This window comes from Dryobates pubescens, chromosome 3 (genome assembly GCF_014839835.1).
Source record: "Dryobates pubescens isolate bDryPub1 chromosome 3, bDryPub1.pri, whole genome shotgun sequence".
NCBI classification, from domain to species: domain Eukaryota; kingdom Metazoa; phylum Chordata; class Aves; order Piciformes; family Picidae; genus Dryobates; species Dryobates pubescens.
The window spans coordinates 34,297,381-34,319,286 of NC_071614.1; the positions used below are offsets into that span (position 1 = coordinate 34,297,381).

The window sequence follows — 21,906 nt, forward strand, 5'->3', positions numbered from 1 at the left end:
GCTGGACATACTGTTGGGCTGAGGACTTAAATCCTCTGAGCAATCAATCCACTGGCTATTATGAATGATTAGGGAAAAAAATGAAATACATTGCTAGAAAAGAGAAATAAACCTTGTTGCAAAGTACATGATGGTCAAATTAAAAAAAAAAATATTAAAAAAGACATGTATAGTGAAGTCTCATGTATTATTGCAATTGTCTGAGCAGGGCAAGTGAAAGCAAAACAAACCCAGGAAATAATGCTTTTCTTGTAACAAATGGATTTTGAGGGAAAATCTCAATGGGGAGAGAAAACATATTCTGATTCTGGCCTCTCTTCTGCTTGAAAAGAACCAAACTTTTGCTGAATAGCTTCAAAATTAATTTTAGTGTGATTTCACAGGTCTAGCATGAAATAAATCCTTCCTTGGGAGAAGCATTGTCCATTACATGTGCTGACTTACGAGAGAGAATCAGCTGCATTTTAATGATAATTGACATAGACTGTTAATAAAGACTAGGACTCACAATATATGAGAAAAGCTCATTTGTGCTTAATACACTAGATAAATTGTTCCTGGCTGAGGGCTATTACATTCCCAAATTTACTTAACAACTGCATGATTTGCTGAGTAGGTGCTACTCATGTAAGGGAAAACACGACAGTATGCTTTTTATGTACCTGTTTTTTTCCCCTCACCATCATGTATTAATCTTTTTTGTCCCCTTCCCCCCTGCCTCCCTTCCTCAAAGTAAAGTCTCCTCAAGACGAAAGGCAAATTACAGGAGCGAGCAGAAAGACTACCAATAATCTGAGCTATGTGAAGTTTTACATTGTGATTTTGTTTTAGTGAGAGGAAGACACCAGCTGCTGGCAGTCAAAAAATTGTAAACTGAACCTTAACTTCATGGGCAGCAGGTTTAAAATATATTTAATACTTCTTATTTCTTCAATTAAGCTGTTTATTTCTCCAGTTCATAATAGGCTGTGGGATTAAATGTTAGCTTTTGATATTTACTGGGAAATGTAGCATAGCAATTTATGAGTCATAATATAATTTGAATAAATTATCATTGCAAATTACAGTTTTTGGAAGTTGTGACTACAGTTATAATTACACTGTTGGCTATGCACAACTGGAAATCTTGCTTACTGAATAAATTTGTTTTCATTCAAGTTGTATTCCTAGCATTTTTAGAGAAGAATGGGTCAAGCCTTGCAGACAAAATTTCCTACATAGTTTGTTGAAAAGGTCACCTTTCTTTGATATACTTGCCTAAAATATAAGCATTTCTTGAATTAATGAGATTCTATTTAATCTGTTATGAGAGTTTCCTATTCAAATTTTTTGAACCATAAACTTCTAAGGAGACACACAAGAGTGTCCGCATTACGCCACCCTTTAGCTATCTATCTATCTATCTATCTATCTATCCATCTATCTTTCCAAAAATTGTTGAAGTTAAAACAAATTCTGCAAGCTCTCAGGAAAAAAAAACAAAACAAAACAAACAAACCCAAAACCCCAACAACAAACCATCCAGTAGCCAAAATTAGGTATACTACTGTAAATTGGAGTGGTGGGGGGGAAGGTTTAAAGCTCTGTCTGGCAAGAGAGGGGTTAAGGACTTTTTTGCTATACCCGTTTCAAATTACAATGAGAAGCCTCTTCTTTCCCAGCAGGGTTGTGCTTACATTAGTCTTTAGATCTCTCTTGAAGAGAGCTGTTATATTTGTGCCTGCTAGAGCTGGAAATAACAGTTCAGAAGCTGCAAAGTGTTGAATGGATTTACAGAAGGTTTTTTCTTGCAAGTAAATTCATGGCAACACATTAATTTGATTAGTACATGCTTTAGAATTACTTTACACTCAAGCGATTCAAAAGATGTTAAAGTTATCACCAGGCTGCTGGACAAATATGTGTTACATCACCAAGGTACAGATCAAGAGAAATCCGTGACTCAGGATTTTATCTTGGGAAGAGCACAAGGTGTACGAAGAAATCAGAATAACAAGTGAAGATAACTCTGGGAACTACAATGTGTCAGAAGAACAGCTCTTGCTAATACAGCTCCCCACCAAAGACCTGGTTATCTAAGGTTTATATAGGAATGCCTAGGTCAGCTGACAAAATACTTATCTTCTGCTCCATAAATGCAGAAAACCTGATAACAACAGTGGAAAACTGGAAGTCTGAATTTCAGCTTTCTTAGAAATAACTGCAGCCTGACACATTCTGTAATATTTAAACAGGGTGGGGGGAGAGAAGTCACCAAAGATGTTACGTTTAGAGATGACATTGACATGAAGAATAGGTAAATTTTGTTTTTCAGCCACTGGGAAAGCAGACCTCATAGGAACTCAGCACAAGTAGGAGAAAATTTTCTTTTTTCTTTTTCTTTTTTCTTTTTTTTTTTCCATTTACTTTTTCCCCCCCGGGTTCTTTTCCTTTTCAAAGATGAACCTAACTGCACTCAAAGCTTTCGTGGGCTTGCTCTGGAATTGCTGGGTTCTGGTGGGTCACGCACAGGGAGGTTTAGGAGACAATCATGTCCATTCAAGTTTTATTTACAGGAGGCTGCGGAATCATGAGAGAAGGGAGATTCAGAGAGAGATTCTCTCTATCCTGGGTTTACCTCACAGACCCAGACCATTTTCACCAGGAAAGCAGGCTTCTTCTGCACCCCTCTTCATGCTGGACCTGTATAATGCCATGACAAATGAAGAGGATACTGAGGAGCTGGAGTATTCACTGAAGGGATCAATGGCAGGGGAGAGCAGAGGGATACGGAAAGGATACCCTGCCTCTCCAAATGGATATGCACGGAAAATACAATTATCTCGCATGACCCCCCTGACCACACAGAATCCGCCCTTAGCCAGCCTGCACGACACCAACTTTCTGAATGATGCTGACATGGTCATGAGCTTTGTCAATTTAGGTACGTGGAAAATTTTTTTGTTTCTGCTCTCTTTGACAAACTGTTAGCCTGATCTTGCAAGGGGCACACCTCTTGGCTGGATCGTAGCCTGTCCTGAAACAGCAGGATCGGGCCCAGGCTGCTGTGCTACTGGTAAAAGTTGTACTGGTGGTGAAGTGGCTACGTTGTAGGTGGCCATGGAAAAAAGATTTTTCTCACTGTTTATATAAAGTCAGTTTCTATAACTCCCCTCTGCTGGCTTCTGTTTTCTTTCTTTCATTCATGTAATGAAAATTCTAGCCTTAGGCCAACTAACTCTATTTTTTTTCCTAAATCTCCAAAAAATCAAATACTTACACCTATTGCTCAGTTATTTCCCTCACTGTTTTCCTTAAAGCTCAAACGTGAACAAACAGATTTTTTTAATATTTTAAAGCCTTGAATGTTAGGGAAAGTGAAAAGCAAGCCATTTAAAAACCCCAACAATTTCTTAGGTTATTTGAGTAGTCTTTTTCTGTTAGTAACAGTCAGAGTTTTATTATCTTTTCAGCTGGATGGCTGGATTTTAAATAATCTGTTGTTGCTTCTTTGTTATTTCTCTTCAATAACCACAGGCTGTGTTTTAGTACACTGCCATGGTGCTCAGACTCTGCAATAGTTTTTATTTTCTGTATAATAAATAAATGAAATAAATAGGGTATTAAACAGCAGAAACATGCAAGCGAAGAATGCTTTTGAAAACTATATAAATTCAGATACAAAAATCAATGAAACTAAATTATATTAGCTTCTCAGTATAATAAACATGCTTACCAGTTACACTGTGGGTAAAAAAGTAGTTACAGATTCCTTTAGTAGAAGGCAACTTAAGTCTTATTAAGAAAGCTGTAAATAAGTTTTTATAAGTATTTTAAATGCTTCAAGACTCACAAAGTCAGCTAAAAAAAATTCCTTCTTATTTGATCTGAAGAGCAAGAAATTTAACTGAAAACTCAGTTTCTCCATAATCTGGTAAAAAAAATCTGATGAACTCTTGGGTTTTTTTGGATAATACTTTCTGTAGAAACTTTTAAAACAACAGCTCATGTTCTGAGATACCTTCAGATTGTCACACATATTCTGTACCTTTTATGTCTACTTTAATGCTTGCTGCAGGATTAAAACTGCTTCCAAAAAGTAAAGTCCTCCACAACTCACATTTCTAGGAAAAAGACACTCCAGAGTTTAGTTATAACAGTAAAATTATCTTTCATCGGTTATTTGTCAGATAAAGAGGTGTTCAGTTCTGACTTATTTTTGCTTAAGAGTAACGTATGTCCAAAACTCTAAATACATTTGTTCTCTGCTCTTGCTCCTAAAATAGCAGACCAGGGGGAAAAAAAAAAAGACATTTCTGTTATTTGAAAATGTGTTCCTCTTCCTAAGAAAGAATTGCATGTTATCAGTGTGTTACTTTGAAGTTATTGTTGTATGCCTTGCTTTACTCAGAATATCTGGAGTCAGCTAAATGTAAAATGGCAATGTTACAAAAGAAAATAGGAAATAACTCTGATCTAAGTATTAGCCAAGGCCCCAATCCTGCAAAATTTTTCCTCGTGTGTCCTGAAAAATACCACCAGTAAATAAGTCACAGAACATATTATCAGTGGCCCTGAGGACTATTTACAATGTGACCTAGCCTTTGATTTCACAAAATGTCTTTGATTTCAAGAGGACTTCTTGCAGTACATGAGTAGAGGTCTTTGAAGGCTCAGTGTCAGATATGTCCTAGTCTGATCCTGCCACGCTTCCCCAGAAAAAAACCCTCTCTGGAAGAATGCAAATTTCCACTGAGTGCCTTGCTTTGACTGGGAAGTTTCTAGTGTGTTTCTCATTTTATCAGAAAGCCAGTGGTACCTTAAGGAAGAAATTTCAAGAAGCTAAAGGATACTAAACTGTGAAAACTGAGGATGCGATGCTTAATTTTTCTAGTTGTTATGATTAATAGGCACCGTTCACTCATTAAAAATGACTGTGTAAATACCGGGTTTGTACGTCTCAGCTCTAAGTGAATCTAAGTCTTAATTCACTTAAATGTCCTTCTATACACATTGGATATTGTGGTTTATCACACATTCCACTGTGTAACATGCGTAAGAAATATTGATGGCCAGTCTAGATTAGCTTCAACGTTTTTATTAAACAATCCTATGTTTCAGTATAATTAACATAAAAATGAAGTAAATCATGGAGATAGGTAAGCATTTAATATGATTTATGCAGTGTAAGATCGTGACAGATGAGGGCAAGCTCTTTTAATGCACAATAGGGAAAAATATGCAGTGATAAGTGAATGCTAACACTGTACCTTAAAATCAATAAATACTGATACAGCACAGTAATAACTCAGCTGGTTTTAGATTTGAAGCATCAGTCAACTTGCATCAAATTAATCTGTGCTGAAAATAATGTTCACCATGTTCATACTTGCACACCATTAGTCACATAAGGTGTAATTATAAAGCTTTATTAATCATCATGATATTGTAAATTGAAACTTTTCTATATAGTTCTAGCCAGTTATAATAATTTAAGACCTATATATTCAAATGAAATATATGTAGCTGAGATGTTGGATGGGAATTATTAAGCATAAGATTGAAAAAGCTGAACAAGATTAAGAAGTAAAGTAAGAAAATTGAGAAGGACAATTTTATATTGCAGAATAAAATTTGAAACCTATATGCTAATTTTGATAAATATCAACCTGTCAGATTTGCAAATGCCTCTCTTTCAAAAGCAAATTTACAAAATATTCATCAAGGGAACTGCAATTATAATTCTGTCAAGCAGCTAGGGAGAAAAACAAGGCTGCATTTATTTCTGAAGTTAAAATTCTAAACACCTGCTCTTTATACTGGAATTTATACCAGAATTTCCAACTCTTTCATTCTTGAAAGATATGACAAGACTGAGACTATGCCTTGTCCTGTCTTTTGTATGGCTGTGTGTTTTGGCAGCTCGCCATAGGTATTGATGAGTGTAACAGAAGAGTTAACTGGGATTGGTCCAGCAGTCAAAGAATAAATCCTTCACTAAATACACTGCAGTTTTCAAAGATCTGATTATATCACCTACAAGTTCAGGACTTTGTTTTCCTTACTGGATTTTATTTAGGGTGCGTTTTTTTTGTGGGTTGTGTTTGTTTGTTTGTTTTAATGCTGTTTATTGTATTGTTGCAAAGCCAAGGCTGTTTAGAATTCTGGTATCTTGTTTTTGGCCAGTGTCCCAAAATGACATATATAGGATACCTTTTTCCTCAGAGAACAGAGAAATAATACACATGTAGTCCTACTCACTTTTCTATTCACTCAAAATCTAGTTAGGGCAGGAATTTTTAAAGATAAATGTTAGTGTTCTCACTCTTCGCCTCTCACCAAAAGAGTGGGACTTGAATGAAAAAATATGTACACTACTCAGGCTTGGAGAAACAGCAGCAATTCTATAAACTACATTTAAAAATTTCAAGGATTGAATTTTCCATTAGTATCAAAGTGATCATTAAATCCTCTGTACTTAAGTGTTCCTTCTCATGCACTTCCAATGGTCTGTATTTCATTTGTTTACAATATCTCTGTAATTTTTGCTCCTAAGAGTTTGCTGCAATGGTTTTCTTTCTCCGCATTTTCCTATGAGTTGATATGAACTTTCTGTAAGATAAGGCATATATGCAAGTTTTGTGGTTTTCTGTTATGTTTCCTTTCTCGTAATATGAAATTAATTTAAGAACTCAAATGTGAAGATCACTGTAAAATTTGTGGCTCTGACCTACACATGGTGATTTAAAGGATACAATATTATGAAGAGTTTTGAAAGTAACTGAAAGGCAATTTGCATTCTTCACACACAAGGTGATTCCACAATCTTAATTAGAATAATTCTCAAACCACATTTGCTGTGATCAGTTCTTAAATCAGACATGGAAATCAAAGGAAATTTTGCTTATTTGAGACACAGAGGGTTGTTCACGTTTCTCCAGCTTCTTTGCCTCAAGTATGTACACTGTCTTGAGATTATGTTCTTTAAAACCTGAGTCACTACACAAATACAGAAGCTCACAAGATTTACAGCCATTGTATTCATCGGAGAATGCTAACATGGCAGAAAACAACTTTCATACATCTACTTTGATAAACCTACAGTACAACAATCCACACAAAATATAAACATACTCTCGCTGCACACAAAACAAAAAAGGATTCTTGACTGCAATTGGACCTTGAGTGTATATAGTAGTTAGTTTCTTAAATTAGACTAATTCGGTTTCTACAAACTTCTACTCACAGTTAACATATCATCAGCAAGGGATATGGAGTGCTAAGCTGTAAAGTGCCAGGAGCTGTGGAAGGGGAGCTGGGTTTGAAGGATACACACAAAAAGGCCTCAGGATCATTAACTTCTCTCCTCAAGGCTTAGGAATGAGCACACTTTCTTTCTTTTCCACTGGATTTCAGATGTTGCTGCCTTAATTTTAACCTTACGTGGATTTCCTTGGCTGAGGTACAGTTTTAGTCTGTAAAATGCAGGCTTCCAATGAAAATATTGACACAGCCTTAACCGGAGTGACGGAAATAGTGCTATTATCTTGCCTTGGACAGAGGGATGCTATTACAGAGATAAAACTTGTTAAATAACAAATAGACCCCATGTCTTTATTTGTAGAGTTGGATCAATACTGAGAAAAAAAATGAGAAAACATTGTGAAGTTATTTTGAATGGCAACGCAAAGACAAAAGATGGTATTTTTCACTCTTTTACATAAGTTTAAAATAGATTAGATTAAGCATGTCTCATTTAATCTTCACTCAAAGCAGACCCCACTGGCATCTTGAAATCCTGATTTATTTATTTTTTAACCTCAATAAAATTTAAGTCACCCAATCAGCAAGCCAAACTAATATTTTTGTGACCTATATATGCAATGATGTATTAGAAATAACTATTAATTATTAAATTATTTTTGATGGTCAAATTAAATATTAACACAGCTTTTTGCTACATATATTTATTTCAAGAACAAAAGGACTTTATCCATGGGATGACATTCCCTAAAACCCCTCTCCCAATCCTTATGATTTATTAGGAAGCTTTTACAAATTTTATGTGATGACAGAGCAGGTTGTTAGGAATTGTTTTTTGTTTTGAGCAAGAAATATTCTCCATATTCCTTTTTGGAATTACACCACATTTGTTGTTTTATATTCATGTACTTTGTATTTCCTTTGAAATCTCTCTGATGTTACATGAACCTTATGAATTATGTAGCTCTACCTCAAAATAGGTTTCTGTGCAATCCATAAATATCATCTAACAAAATAATGTTTTTATAACTGTCAATTAATTTTTTTGCCAAAGTTAACACTTTAAATCCACGTAAATTATTGTATCTACCCAGCCAAAAAAATGTCAAGCTCTCCATTAACCAGGGTATAAAACTGTCTGACTTTCCTTGCCGACAGATTTGAAAGAAATTGCAGATAACTGAAGAGAAACTGATTTAGCAGATGGTTAGACGTGCATGGTGAAAAGCTATATATATGTATGGATATATAAAAATATATATTAATATTAATATTTTTCCCACTGGGGAGAATGGCTGACCCAGTTCCGCTTCTTCTTTAGAAAGTGCTCCTGTCTAGACTAAACACAGACTTTGGGTGGGGTTGTGGGGATTGTATGTATTGTACAGTACATATTTTCCCAGGAAAACACAATCTGCGAGACACTGGCTAGCCATGAAAGAGAAAGAGGGAGGCTTGTCGAGACGCCCCTGCATGGAGGATATTACAGGATGAATCTGCCTGCCATTCAGTGGACAGAGAGCCTCTTGGTTCTCTTCATAAAACCCAGGTTTTTTGCTTAAATCACAGGACAACTTTGGCACATACATGATCTCCCACACTTACTGCTTCTGTTATTTTCTCTGAATGTTAAATTATGCAAAGAATTTTACCGTGGCTACCTACCTACTTGCTGCCTGAGTTATGGAGGCAATTATGACATGGACAGTTCCTTTTTTCTTCTCTGTTTAGCCATTGTAGTTCCTTTCAGCTTGCTTTCATAGGCCCCCAAACTAATAGAGTTTTGTATAAAATTGATTGATTACAGTCTGATCTGTCTAGGTGTCATCTGGTGTTTCCACATAGCTGAGAATGAACAGTTTATGAAGTGCCAATTGCAGCCTCCAGCAAAAGAAAGACTCCCCAGGGCTTCGGGAGAGCTCTGGCTGCTACCAGACTTATTCCCACACTTTTCCCCATCCTCTTCCACTTGTCCTTTCTCTTGTCTCTAATCTCCATTGTCTAGGCAGGGTCACCAAACTTTAATTTTGTGTCATGGCATTTGGCTACAGAAGGGATTAAAGGCTGAGAAGCAATCAGGCTAGGTGACAGTGCAGGAGATGGAAAGGGAAGGAATGAGAGCAGGCATGAGAGAAAAATGGCAAAGCACAGAACAAGCGTTACAGGGAGGACAACCCTTTTCTTAACAGGCAACAGTGAATGTGCAGGGCTAGACACAGGCCTGCTGGGCATGGGAAAGGTTCACAACAGAGAAACAGCCTCTGCAGGAACTAGTGTTACTGGGGTGCTAAGTCCCATTCCTCTGTGTCTCACAGGGAGCATGATGTTTTAGCATTGAGAGCATTTCTCATGCCAGAAGAGCTACAAAAGCAGAGGAAAGTTCACCATAGTAGGGAGAAGGTGTTTGCAGACAGAGAAAGAGCAAAGGACATCATAAGTATAGATAATGAGAATACAAAAGAGAAAATGAGTCCACATATGGGTTTATGCAAATAAGTCTTGCAGGTGAAGGGAGAAGTTTTCTTCTCAGTCCCTCATGGCAGAATGACTACCTCAACTTCCCCAGGCACCTGGCTCCCTGGGCAAAAGTTTTTGTCTTTGCAAAATAAAATGCAGCTTCCCCCACCCTTCACTATGTGTGCAGGGAGTACACAGACAGGCTGCTAACACTTGCAGCCATAAATAACGTAGAAACCAGCTTTTAAAAACCGCAGGTTAAAGGATGAGGGCTGCCATGACGCACACAGAGAGGTTGAGATCAGAGGAGCAGCTAAAAGGGGTTGGGAGAAACAATGAATCCCCTTGTTCGGAGTCATATTTATGAGTGCTCCATTGCACCTTAAGTTCATATTTTATTGGCCGGGCCATGGGGTTTCCCCATTTGCTCATCTCTTAAAATAACACCCCTGGTTAAAATTTCCTATAAAACACAGAAATGCTACAGCAGGCAGAATATGTCAACCCTGACAACTACATTATTTAAGTTTGTGGGTGGGGTACACCAAGCAGGAGCTGGTTTGTGTTTTGTATTGAATTATGAATTTGTTTCTGTACAAAGAATGACAGTAAAACAAATAGGAAAGAGGAGATTTTACAGCTCATCTCTTCACTGAGAAGCTTCTCACTACTGTTTAGAGATGTTCCAAAAGATGAATCTAAACATTTAGTTTCCAACTCTTTTTGAGTGAATGCTCTGGTGAAATAGATTGAGAACTTGGTTTTACCGACTGCTATTATACAGCTCTATGGCCAGAATGTACCTTGCCAGAACGTCGGTTTACTTTTTCTTTCCACTGTAATTCAGGGTGAAATGAGATAACAATTATTAATGAGTCAAAGCCTATAAAGATAATCAGGACAGCTGGTGCTGGTGCATATCCATAGCTAACAACCAGGCACTTTGCGGAAGCAAAATTCCACCTAAATCTCTTTTTGGAGGAGAATCAGGAGGAGGTGGGAATTTGAATAGCTGTTCTGTTAGGTTATCTTTGACTGAGCAATATTACCCATTCAGACCCCATGAGAACCTAAGGATCTTTTCCAGCCTCAATGATTATCTGATTGTATTGCTTTGTAGACTGTGTCTACTAAATACAATTGTTTTTCTAATTCTCATTTAATTCACTGTAGTCAGATTAATAAAGCTATATTCATCTCATCTGGAAAAGCTGTACCCATAATTCAGAATAATTGTAAATTGATAAAAATTTCTTTAGGCATATCCATTTAAAACATCCTTTCTTTTTTCTTTAAAGTGAGGGAGAAATATGGGTGGGCCACTCATCTTTAATGTACTTCAAAATAATTTCAAAAACATACTGTGTTTGACTTTTACCATATGGATGGCATCAGTTTTTGAGGTAGAGGTGTTATATTCTGTCCTGGCAGTGGATAGATGACACCTAATGGCACCTAGAGCCTGGAGCCATAGGATTCTAGTGGTATGGTTTGCTAAAATGTCAGCTGAAAAATTAAAAGAATGGGCAAATAGTCATGTGGTGATGAAGCCATGGGAGCAAAAGTGAGCCCAGCATACAACTCCATGACAGCTATAGTCTTTGTGATGATTTATGATGGCTGAGATCCAGCCAGAACATAGCTTGGGGAAGGTTGTTCCTAAGGTTAGCTCAGCTGGAGTATCTGTCAATAACTACAAGTCATAACATGCTAGTGATCCTGAAGGTTAAGCTGCTACTCCTGACCAGGTCACCTGCTGCCTCATATGTTAAATCTGTGCCAATGTTTTGTAGTGAGTCTATCTTGCCCCCAGACTATCCTAAATGTGAAAGCTGGAGAGTGAAATGTCTGAGTAGCCAGACATGAAAAACCTGAAGTGTTTGACCCTATGGAGTATTGGAATAGCTTTTCTCTTGTGAAGCCTTTTTATTCTGGCTATGCACACTGTAGAATACCTCACTCCTAAGAGCCTTGCAGCACCTCACATTTCCTCGTGGTGATCTCAAGTGTTACTTTAGAAAGGGTTAAAAAAGTGAGCAACAAATCTATTTCCTGTTCATAAACCAGACACTTACAAAATAATGGAAAAGAAAAAGAAACACTGGAATTAGAGCACCAAAGCTGAGATGTGAGGTCTGGTGCAATGGAGGGATGGCATGTGGGCCTGTTAGGCTCCTGTTCTCAGAATATAGATTTGTGCTTCCCTGAGACGTGTGCATGCCTATCAATCTGTGAGTATGGCTTTGTGTACATAGCATAGAAAACACGCACATCTTTAGTTTTAGTCATTGGGATTTTTTCCCTCTTAAATCACAATATTCTTTCCCATCAATTCTATGTGGCTTTAGCAGCCCTGACCTTTCAAGCTGCCTGTTTGGGCCAGTGTTTATCAGATGACCATTTGACCCCCTTGTTAATTGTACTTAATTACATCCTGTTGTGACATTTTGAAATAAGGAGGAGAGTTTATGGATCTGCTCCAAAAAGCTGAAGACTTAAACGGCAGCAGAATTCAGTGGTATGAGGAGCTGAGTAATCTCTAGTTAGGGGAACAAGAGCTGCGCCTTGTCCAGTTCATTGCAAAATTTGATCCTTAAACCATTCCTTTTTCTTTTAGGATCCTTGGTACTTCTAAGAATCAAATCATACCATTTTCTTCATTGTGAGAAGGTCTTCTCCTCTCTGATCTCATCATGGAGCTTTCTCCAGTGAGATCAAGGAAGGAGTGAGAAGCTGATCAACAGTACTGCAGAGGCTGAAGTTCACATATAACGATATAAGAGACAAGACTATTGCCACAAATTATGTCTATTGTTTTCCAAAACTTCAGAGGTCCTTATGCTTCTCTAGGATTGCTTTTCTCACAGTGGAGCTTTTTGAGACTTCTCTTTACTATGAGATTTTGTGTGCATCGATGAATTATGGACATACCTTAGATTTTATTCAAGAGCAGCAATTATCCCCCACAGTCACAATAAAATTACAAAAAGAAAAAAAAAGAGGAAAAAAATCAACAGCCAGAAACAGATGCAGTTTTTGAAAATGGGTACTCTAAAGGCTCAGAAAACAACTTCAAACACTTCTTATTTGATAGTGCTTGTATATAGCTGACAGTTTTTGAAACACATGGGTTTAACCATATTGCTTTTCTTTTCACTAAGGATGACATATATATATATTTATATATATATTTATGCACTTCCTCTACTGCTGTTGTTCCATAGCTCACTTTCCATAAACTTGATTTATAAGACTACAGTAAACTTAATTTCCTATGATAAATGAAAACAAAAGGGAATGATAAATACCATGTGAAAATCTAGACCCAAGACTTCAGCGATCACAAGGCTTAAGAAGACGCCTTCAATTTTATTTAGTTAAAACACTGATAATTAGACTTATTGGAGAATGAAGTGCTATGAAGAATTGTCTGTATTAGTAAACTACACATAATTATGGAATTATTGCAAATGGTTGAACACCCATCATGAGTCATATTCTAAACAAAATAGAGAAGTTACTGCTGTGTTGAGAGATTCTAGGTTGACACAGTACTGTCCATGATTCTGACCATGAACTAAACAATATTGTTGAGAAAGAAGTTAAAAGCCTATACTATGTCTTAGAGGTAGCTAAGGTTAAATCTACATGTCAACTATACACAATTATATTTGCATAGTTAAATTTTTTACATGTTGATTTAAGTTAGAAGTTTACATGATTAAAAATAAAATATAGAATTTGATGAATGTCATAGTAAGACATACTTAAATTCTCTTTGGAGTTAAACAACTGTGACCATAACTGAAATCATACAAATACATGAAAGTTTCAGGAAGCGCTGGCTTACTTTTCAGAATGTTGAGAGATATCAGCTCAACTATTAGGAGTGTAGGGAAGCCAGTATTATAACAAATAAAACGAGCTTCAGGAGATATCTTTGCTGCTCCAGAGTTTTCTGTTACACCTATAGACACCTTTGAAATCAGCCTAAGTATTGTGCTTGTAAATAACTTGGTGACAAATACAGAAATGCAGTCCCAGGCAGAATATAAGTGAAAAATCAGAGGAGGGATGTTACTCTTATTTTACACATTGACACCAATCATTCTTTTTTCCTTTTTTTTTTCTTTCTGGTTTTTGTTTGGTTTTGTTTTTTTGAGTGGTGTGATGATTTTGTTCAGACAATTGCTGGATGAACAATTCTGTCTGCTCAAAGTGTCATGCTTTTGCTGTTTTAGAAATTATTCTTTTTCTTTTTATGCCATTTTGACACTTCTGAGTCCTTCAGACTTTGATTATCTCAAGACTCTCTGGCTAAAGTAACCTACCATAAGGGATCACCATCTATTTTCATGTTACATAGAGCTAATCTTTTTGTGGCAAAAATATTTTTGTGATGAGTACTTTTCCTCCTTTACTCTCCTTTCCATCAGTGAAGGTGTAATGCTTGATGGCTAACCCAGAGATCTTTTAATTCATTGACAGTTGGTTTCTGCCCTTGACAGAGGCTTGAAATGTTTATTAACTTTGGTAAGTTTTAAGTTTCTTTCAGTCAAAAAAATTACAGGTGTTTTCTTTCCTTCTTGTTGAGGGAATTTGTTCTGTATGAGGCTTATAGATAGTTGAAATAATCTATCTTTCCAAGAATAAATAATGATCAGATTAGACTAGTACAGCTGTAGAGGAGAGGATGGGTATTGAATCAGTATCACAAGCTGTTAAAATCACAGCCAGCTCCCGAAATGGCTGTTAAAACCTGCTGTCTGAAAGTTCCACTCCTCACCACTGCTGCCAGTCTCCTGGGTCCTCCCTCCTTGACATCTGTTGTACATGTCTGAGCGGGTCCATCCCTGCTGTATTTCTGCCCCTGTAGTTCTCTTTCTCGGCACCACTGCTTATGCTTTCATAGGTGGGTCCTTGGTGTTGGCCAACAGTGGGCATTTACAGGGCAGACCTTCAAAATGAGTGTGTAGGATGGAATTCCAGTCTGAACTCTGAAATTATTTGAGACATGCTGACATACCTGCTATTCACATGGCCTGTGACCAGCTTTTTTTTTTTTTTCCAAATGTGTTTAATATCCTATTTTTAATACATCATATCAGGATATATTGTATGTAATATGACATTTTTCTGCTCTCTAAATAGGCTGTTCTTGAAAGCTATCTTCTTTATTGTTGTTACAGATGGACTATTTCTTATGGAATGTTTGGTCAGTGTTAATGTGTATAGGTAATATTAAAATAGTTGTGAGCACAGGGTAAGCAGTAAACAGCGCCTATCCAGGCAACATCATCTGGCATGCTGACACAACTTCCAGGGAAACTTTTCTGACAAATTCCATGGTGAGAAATGAATGGAGTTTGTTAGATTGCATGTGTGAGTAGTAAATAGTGGAGTGTCTTGACACCTCTGGGTGGAAGTATGCAGAGAGTTAACATGAGCAGGAACTAAGGAGATGTGGGAAGATAGAATAGGCTTTAATGTTTAGCTTTTACTCCCCTGCCAGTTGCCCTATGATGATATATGCCCTTTCACCCTCTTCTGAAGTTATGTTCTGTCTGTATACTTTTACAGTGTCAAAACAGTTATAACTTACACCTATTTTCTGACCATTGGATCCCAGAGGTATAACTTCTGTTCCTAGTCAGTTGCAGCTGAACCCAAGAGAGATCTTTTTTTTCTGTCATTTGTTAACCTTGAGGTTGTGTTGATCTGACATCCTGACTTCTGCACACAGTTAGAAACCTGGGAATAATTGTTAGTTTTCTTTGTGATGATCTGTGATTAGAGAAAAACAAAATTAAATGTGGGAAAGAAAAGGAATTCCAATGACAAATTTGTCTCTGCCAAAGATCAGGCAAAACAGGCATCACTGCAAATCCAGACAGAATTAACAACCTCAGCCATGGTGATGTAAAGATTAGCTAATTTATCTATGCATTAGCTCAGAGCTACATAATAAATACAGTGATCTTTTGTCTGATCTGTTGTATCCCTTCAAGAAAAGATTTATCACTTATGAACATGAACACAACTAAAATTCTAACGTATTCATATTGTTAATAAAGGTATTTGTGATTGCAGTACTTTTGCAGTGTGAGTTAAAACAATGAAGAAATCACAGAGTCCTTAGTTAATACATCCAAACTAGCAAGTTGCATGTGATTTTTCCTTCATTGCCTCTTCCCAGAATTTTGATTGTGATGCTTCCCTCTTTTGGCACATGTTACTACTGACGGCACAAAATAGGTCCACACCCAACCTTTTACTATTAATCCTAGATGCTATTACCAGCTGGACTTACAGCATTAAAATTTATGGAAGAAGATTCACCTAAGAATCATTCTACCACTGATAGCAGTGGTGCTTCATGCTACAGCTGAGCAACTGGACTGAAAGTTTTGCATTTGAATGTTGAAGAACACGTTGCATTATAAATGCCAAAAACAGAATGAAAATGAAATATTGAAGAATCACTTTGTTAACCATCTTTTATATTAGGATTGTGATAATACCAAGATATAGATGTTTATAGTTCTGTTCTCATCCAAAACTCAGCTTTTTTGTGGTTATTTACTCCTGCTCTTGCATTGGCTGGGATCAAATCAGCATAAGAAGAGCAGGGTGTTGCTTTTCCACTTATTCTATATCAACAACTGAAAGACTTTCTGTATTTATTTATTAGTGGAGCAGCTGAAGCATAACACTTGTTTCAACTTGTTGACCAAGTGCATTTGACTTGGAACAATAGTAAATTGAATGAAAAACATGTTTACCACTGAAATGTACAGCAAACCATTGGCTAGTAAATGAAGACGAGCAATTGGCTTAAAACAACTATTATATCCCATATTTTAATGTGAAGTAGCAAGAAGGCATCACAGGTAGTCTCAGTGTAGAGAACACCTGGGAAATTGCGTGTGATAAAGCAAAGCACAGTTTATACCTCTTTGATTAAGGCATTGTTTTAGATCTCCGCTTAAAAGATTTCCTGGCAGGCACTGTTGTACAGTTCATGGGAATGCTTTCCTGCTCAGGGTGAATGCTGAAATCTTTTAAGTACTGAGCTCTAATTCTTTAATTAATGATTAAAAAAAAGGAAAAAACCAAACCACAAAAACTTTTATATATTCATTTATATTCTTCCATGTTTTTTTAACTTCTATTATTTGCCCAGTTGTTGCTTACCACTTGTTAAGTTTGAATACCTTGTGTTTATGTTTTGTGAGGATTGGAAAGTAGATATCAGATCATTTCAAAGTCCACCTTGACTGTTTCAAATAATTTTGGCTTTTTAAAATCTGTTTTGTTAACTGGTAAGAAACTATCAGATCTTATTGACTACAACAACATTAAGAACTTAAAATGTCAATAATAGAGCATTTTCAAAAGATGTCATGCTAAATTTTAGCTTTTGGAACATACATGAATATTGTAACTTATTTTTTAATAGGATATTGAAGGACATTTTTTCTGTGTAGGTTAAAGAAAGAAAATTAATATGTGCTTGAAAAATAAGTCCAGGCAATGTATTCTTTTTAACTTTTTAATTTTTTTTTTTTAATTACGGTTTTCCTTTTAATTAATGGTCTAGATTCTTGTTGCAGTTACTGAAGGCTTTATTAATTGAATTTATCTTGACTTGAATTACTAAGCAATTCATGCAGTTCAGTATTCTATGCAATTGTGGAAGGGATGGTCTACCATTAGAAGTCTGGATTGAATATACAAGGGATGATTTTTAACTTACTGAAACTGCCACTAACTTGCCAGTATTGCATCAAATAATTTTCAAACTGTCCCTAATTTAGTTAAGCCAAATAGCTAAAAGTTGCTCATTGATGTCAGTAGCTGACGTGAAAACAAAGAAAACAAAGAATTTACTCTCAACTTACAGCAGTGTGACTTGCTTCAGAATGTGACCTATCAAGTTTTCTGCTTTTTATTTTAATAAGAAAGTATATTTTATGTGAAAGCAATTTACATCATTCTTTCAAAGCCACATCTTTAAATCTATAATTACTTTAAATACAACCAGTCTAATAATAATAAATACTGAGAAACTAAAATATGCAGTTCTGCAATAAAGCAGTTCTTAAGAACAGAGCTGTTGCAATGAATAAAAAAAGTTTTTGCAGACTTACCCTCCCTAATTAAGCAAAATTCTCACTGATTGCGGAAATAGTTTTGCCTCATTTGGAAGGGGATCAGAATTTGAAGTAAGTTTCTGACAATGAGTTTTGTGTTTAAGATATCATATGTTTGGAATGTAATTTTGGGGACACTTACAGCCAAATCCTGCCTACATTTTTGACTTGCAGGATCACAGATGCATAGAATCATTTAGATTGGAAAATACCTTTATGATCATGAAGTCTGACTTTTAACCTGGCTCTGCCAAGTCCACCAATAAGCCATATCCCAAGTGCCACATCTACACATCTTTAAATTAACTCCAAGGATAGTGACTTGAATCGCTTCCCTGAGCACCTTGCTCCAGTGCTTGGTAACTCTTTTTATAAAGAGATTTTTCTTAATATCCAACTTAAATCTCCTCTAGTGCAACTTGAGGCCATTTGCTCTTGTCCTATTGCTTGTTACTTTGCAGATGACACCAACAACTGCCTCACTACATCACCCACAAATTCTTTAGTGTCCGTGAGCAGCAGGTCCAGCAGCACAGCTTCCCTGATCTGTTCACTCACCAGCTGTGTCAGGAAGTTATCTTCCACACACTCCATGAACCTCCTGGACCATTTTCTCTCTGCTGTATTATATTTCCAGCAGACATCTGACAAATTGAAGTCCTCCATGAAAACAAGAGCTATCAATTGTGTGACAAGAGGAAATTTTTCACTGTAAGAACAATAAACCATTGGAATAACCTCCCCAGGGAAGTAATGGCCTCCCCAGCATTGAGCAGTTTTAAGAATCTACTGCAAATAGTGCTGGGCCATCTTGTCTAGACTGTGATTTTGCCAAGAAAGGTTGGACCAGATGATCCTTGAAGTCCCTTCCAATATGATTTTGTGTGATAGTGTGATTATCCCACCTGCTTATAGAATATGTCATCTGCCCCTTCATCCTGGTTAGGTGATCAAAAACACTCCTACTGTATCTGCCTTGTTGACCATTCCCCTGATTCTTATCCATAAATACTCAACCCTGTCATCATTATCATTAAACTCCAGACAATCAAAACATTCCCTAATACACAGGGCTACACCATTGCCCCTCTTTCCTTGCCTCTCTCTTCTGAAGACTTTATAATCATCCATTGTAGCACTCCAGTTGTGAGAGTTAGCCCAGCATCTTTTTGTGATGGAAAATATCTCATAGTCTTCCTGCTGCATAACAACTTACATCTTCTCCTGTTTGTTGCCCTTGTGTCTTTGCTAGTACATGGGTCTCCATCCCCTATCTCCACTGAGATGACAGACAAAAGGACCTCACTATCACACTGTCCCTCAAACATTTGCATGCTGCCCTGATCCTTTTCTATAGTGAGCCTAGCTTTACTTCTTTCCGTTTTCAAGCCTAGTTTAAAGCTCTCTTGATAAGCCCTGCAAACTCCTGTGCAAAGATTCTTTTTCCCTTTTGAGACAAGTGTACCCCATCAGTTGTCAGAAAGCCTGGTGTCATGTAGGCTGATCAATGATAGGAAAAAAACCCCAAAACACAACAACCAAAATTCTTCTGGTGACGGCACACTTGGAGCCAGAATCTGATGGGTTTTCCTGGTTTTTCTCTCATAATTCCCTACAACTGGAAGGATAAAGGAGGACAATGCTTGTTCTCCTGGACCCTTTCATTCATCCCAAAGCCCTGAGGTCTCTTGGTTGCCCTTGTACTTCCATCTCTGCCTACATGGAAAGTCAATAATGAATAACAATCTGAGAGCAGGAAAATTTCTCTTTGTATCTTTAACTCAGGTCCCAGAGAGGCAGCACACATCCCTAAGAAGAGTTAGGTCTGCATATTGAGCCCTCAGTTCTCTTGGAAGTTAGTCTCCCATGACACCATGACAACAATCCACTTCTTGTTTTGTCTTGGTTTGGTTTTCTTTCTTTTTTTTTTTTTTTTTCTTTCTCTCTTTATTTTTCTTTTCCTCTTTTTTTTCTTTCTATCTTTCTAGAAGCAATTTTTGGTGCAGGGCATAGGTTGACTTAACCTTGGTGACACCTTCAACCTAGATGAAGCATCATCCTTGTCACTGTTTGGTTTCACTTGCAGGACCTCATACCTATTGTGCAAGTGTACCTGGGAAGGTTGGAAGTCACAGAGGAGATGTGTTTGTTGGGCTGGGTAGGTACTTGCTGCCATTGCCTGATGTCCCTTGAGTTACCATATTCAGCCAGGCAGTGAGAAGATAGGGAATCCCCCATGTCATGCACCATGTCTGCCTGTTGGACCTGTTCCAGGGAAGGTAGGGCACAATTACATCAGGCTGTTTCTCTCTCACACTCCCTGATACTCCTCAACCTAGTCATCTCCTCCCAGAGCTCTGTCACCAAGTGGAGAGTTCCTCTACCTGCATGCACTTCCCCAGGGATGTTCACTGCTGCTGTCTGATACTGGCATAAGAGTACAGCACACCCTGCAGCCTGGCACCTTGGTGACAGCATGTTCCCACTGGAGCTGTGTCTGGCCAGCTGCATCAGTTGTGTGGGTGCAAAGCCTAGGGAGGCTATGGCTTTCTTCCAGATCCTTATAAGCCTGCTCTTGAGCTTTGAGTATGGGCTGATCCATTTTGATTGAAGATGAGTTCCCAAAAGATCTCAGTTCAGAAGGTAAGTTCTGAACATCCTCAAGACATATGGACTGAAGCCTGTGCAATGTATTTTCTCACCTCAGCCTAGGGAGGGAGATGGGGTGTGAAAGGGTGGATTTTTAAGCCTAGAACACCCACTTTCCCTTATTACTGGCTATGGAATATGCATGGGGTCACCAGTCCTCCTTCACTGTGCTGATAAAAATGGGTAAAAATAAATGCATAAGACTTTGTACTAAAAGGAGAACAAGCAAGGGAGCATGTGACTCTGAAGCTTTGCACTTAAACACTGGCCTGAATGATTACCTACGTGTCTGAAGTCAAATGAATAAAAAAATCAGCCACAGAAAAAAACCTTATTTAACTCTCATTTTGACCCCCAAACCTTGCATTTCTTTTGTGCAGTGGTCCAGAGTGTCCCAGTGATGGGCTACTTAGCATCCCAGCAGTTAGGGTATGGTCCTTGAAAGCAGCTAATAGGGATTGAAGTGCCCTTTGACTGAACAAAGGCTATCTCTTAGTCCTATTCTCTGGAGTTGCAGATGACTAAAGGGGAATCATAGATAAACTCATCTGTTCTTCTTACTGGCTGGTGCAAGACAATGGACCCTTACCAAACAGAAGTATCTCTCCATTGCTTGTATCTGGCAGCTGACTGATGTCTGAAACAGTCTTTCAAGGACAGGTGACTATTTTTATCAATTTAAATGTCTAACTCAAAATAGATTTTCTGAGTCCAGATTAGGATTTTTATCATTCTGTAAAACAGATTAAACCTGCTAAAGTAGTGCATAGACAAATAGCTACATTGTCTTGGCCTCTTTTAGTAATCACTTCAGGAAGAGTATTTTTCATCACACTTGGACTTCAAAAATCCTCTTGAATTAAAATCTGTTAGAAGATTGTAGTCCTCAATCAGAGGAAAATGGCAGCCAAAAGGCTGACATTTACTTCAACAAACTGAATTAGATGTTGCTTTTTTAGGATTTCCAGAGTAAGAAGATGAAAGATATACTTGCTGAGATAAGCTTAATCTAAGTTTCTAAAGTTAATGTTAGTTTTATACAGTGTAAAAGCCTAAGCAAAGTTCCGATGATTAAAAGTGTGTATTTTAAAATCTGTCATCTGGTCTCCTCAATTGAGAATGATGCTTTGATGAATGTGCTTCTTAACTTCTCTCTTCTGTGCTTCATTAAACTATTTACACATAGCATAGCTGTTCCTTTACAAAAATCCTCCATTCTTGGGGATCACATTTTTCCTCCTATCCACATGCCCTGCAAAACATTTGTTGCCTTATTTTGTAAAAAGTGAGCCATTTTAAATAGTTGAATCATGGAAGAGAGAACACAAGTTTCCAGAATCTGAATGTTGGAGAGAAGAGTAAGAATGAGGTAAACAGCTATTTGATGTCTGTCTTTCTGCAGTAG

At 37.3% G+C, this 21,906-nt stretch overlaps 1 protein-coding gene across 1 annotated transcript in view; it reads left to right on the forward strand.

The window, feature by feature from the left end:
- The first annotated feature begins 2,439 nt into the window (after window positions 1–2,439).
- The window catches only part of BMP5 (bone morphogenetic protein 5), a 54,319-nt gene continuing 34,852 nt past the window's right edge, over window positions 2,440–21,906 (forward strand). Inside the window, exon 1 of the mRNA XM_009911652.2 lies at window positions 2,440–2,923. Coding sequence (XP_009909954.1) covers window positions 2,440–2,923 — 484 coding nt within the window. The remainder of the gene's footprint in view (window positions 2,924–21,906) is intronic.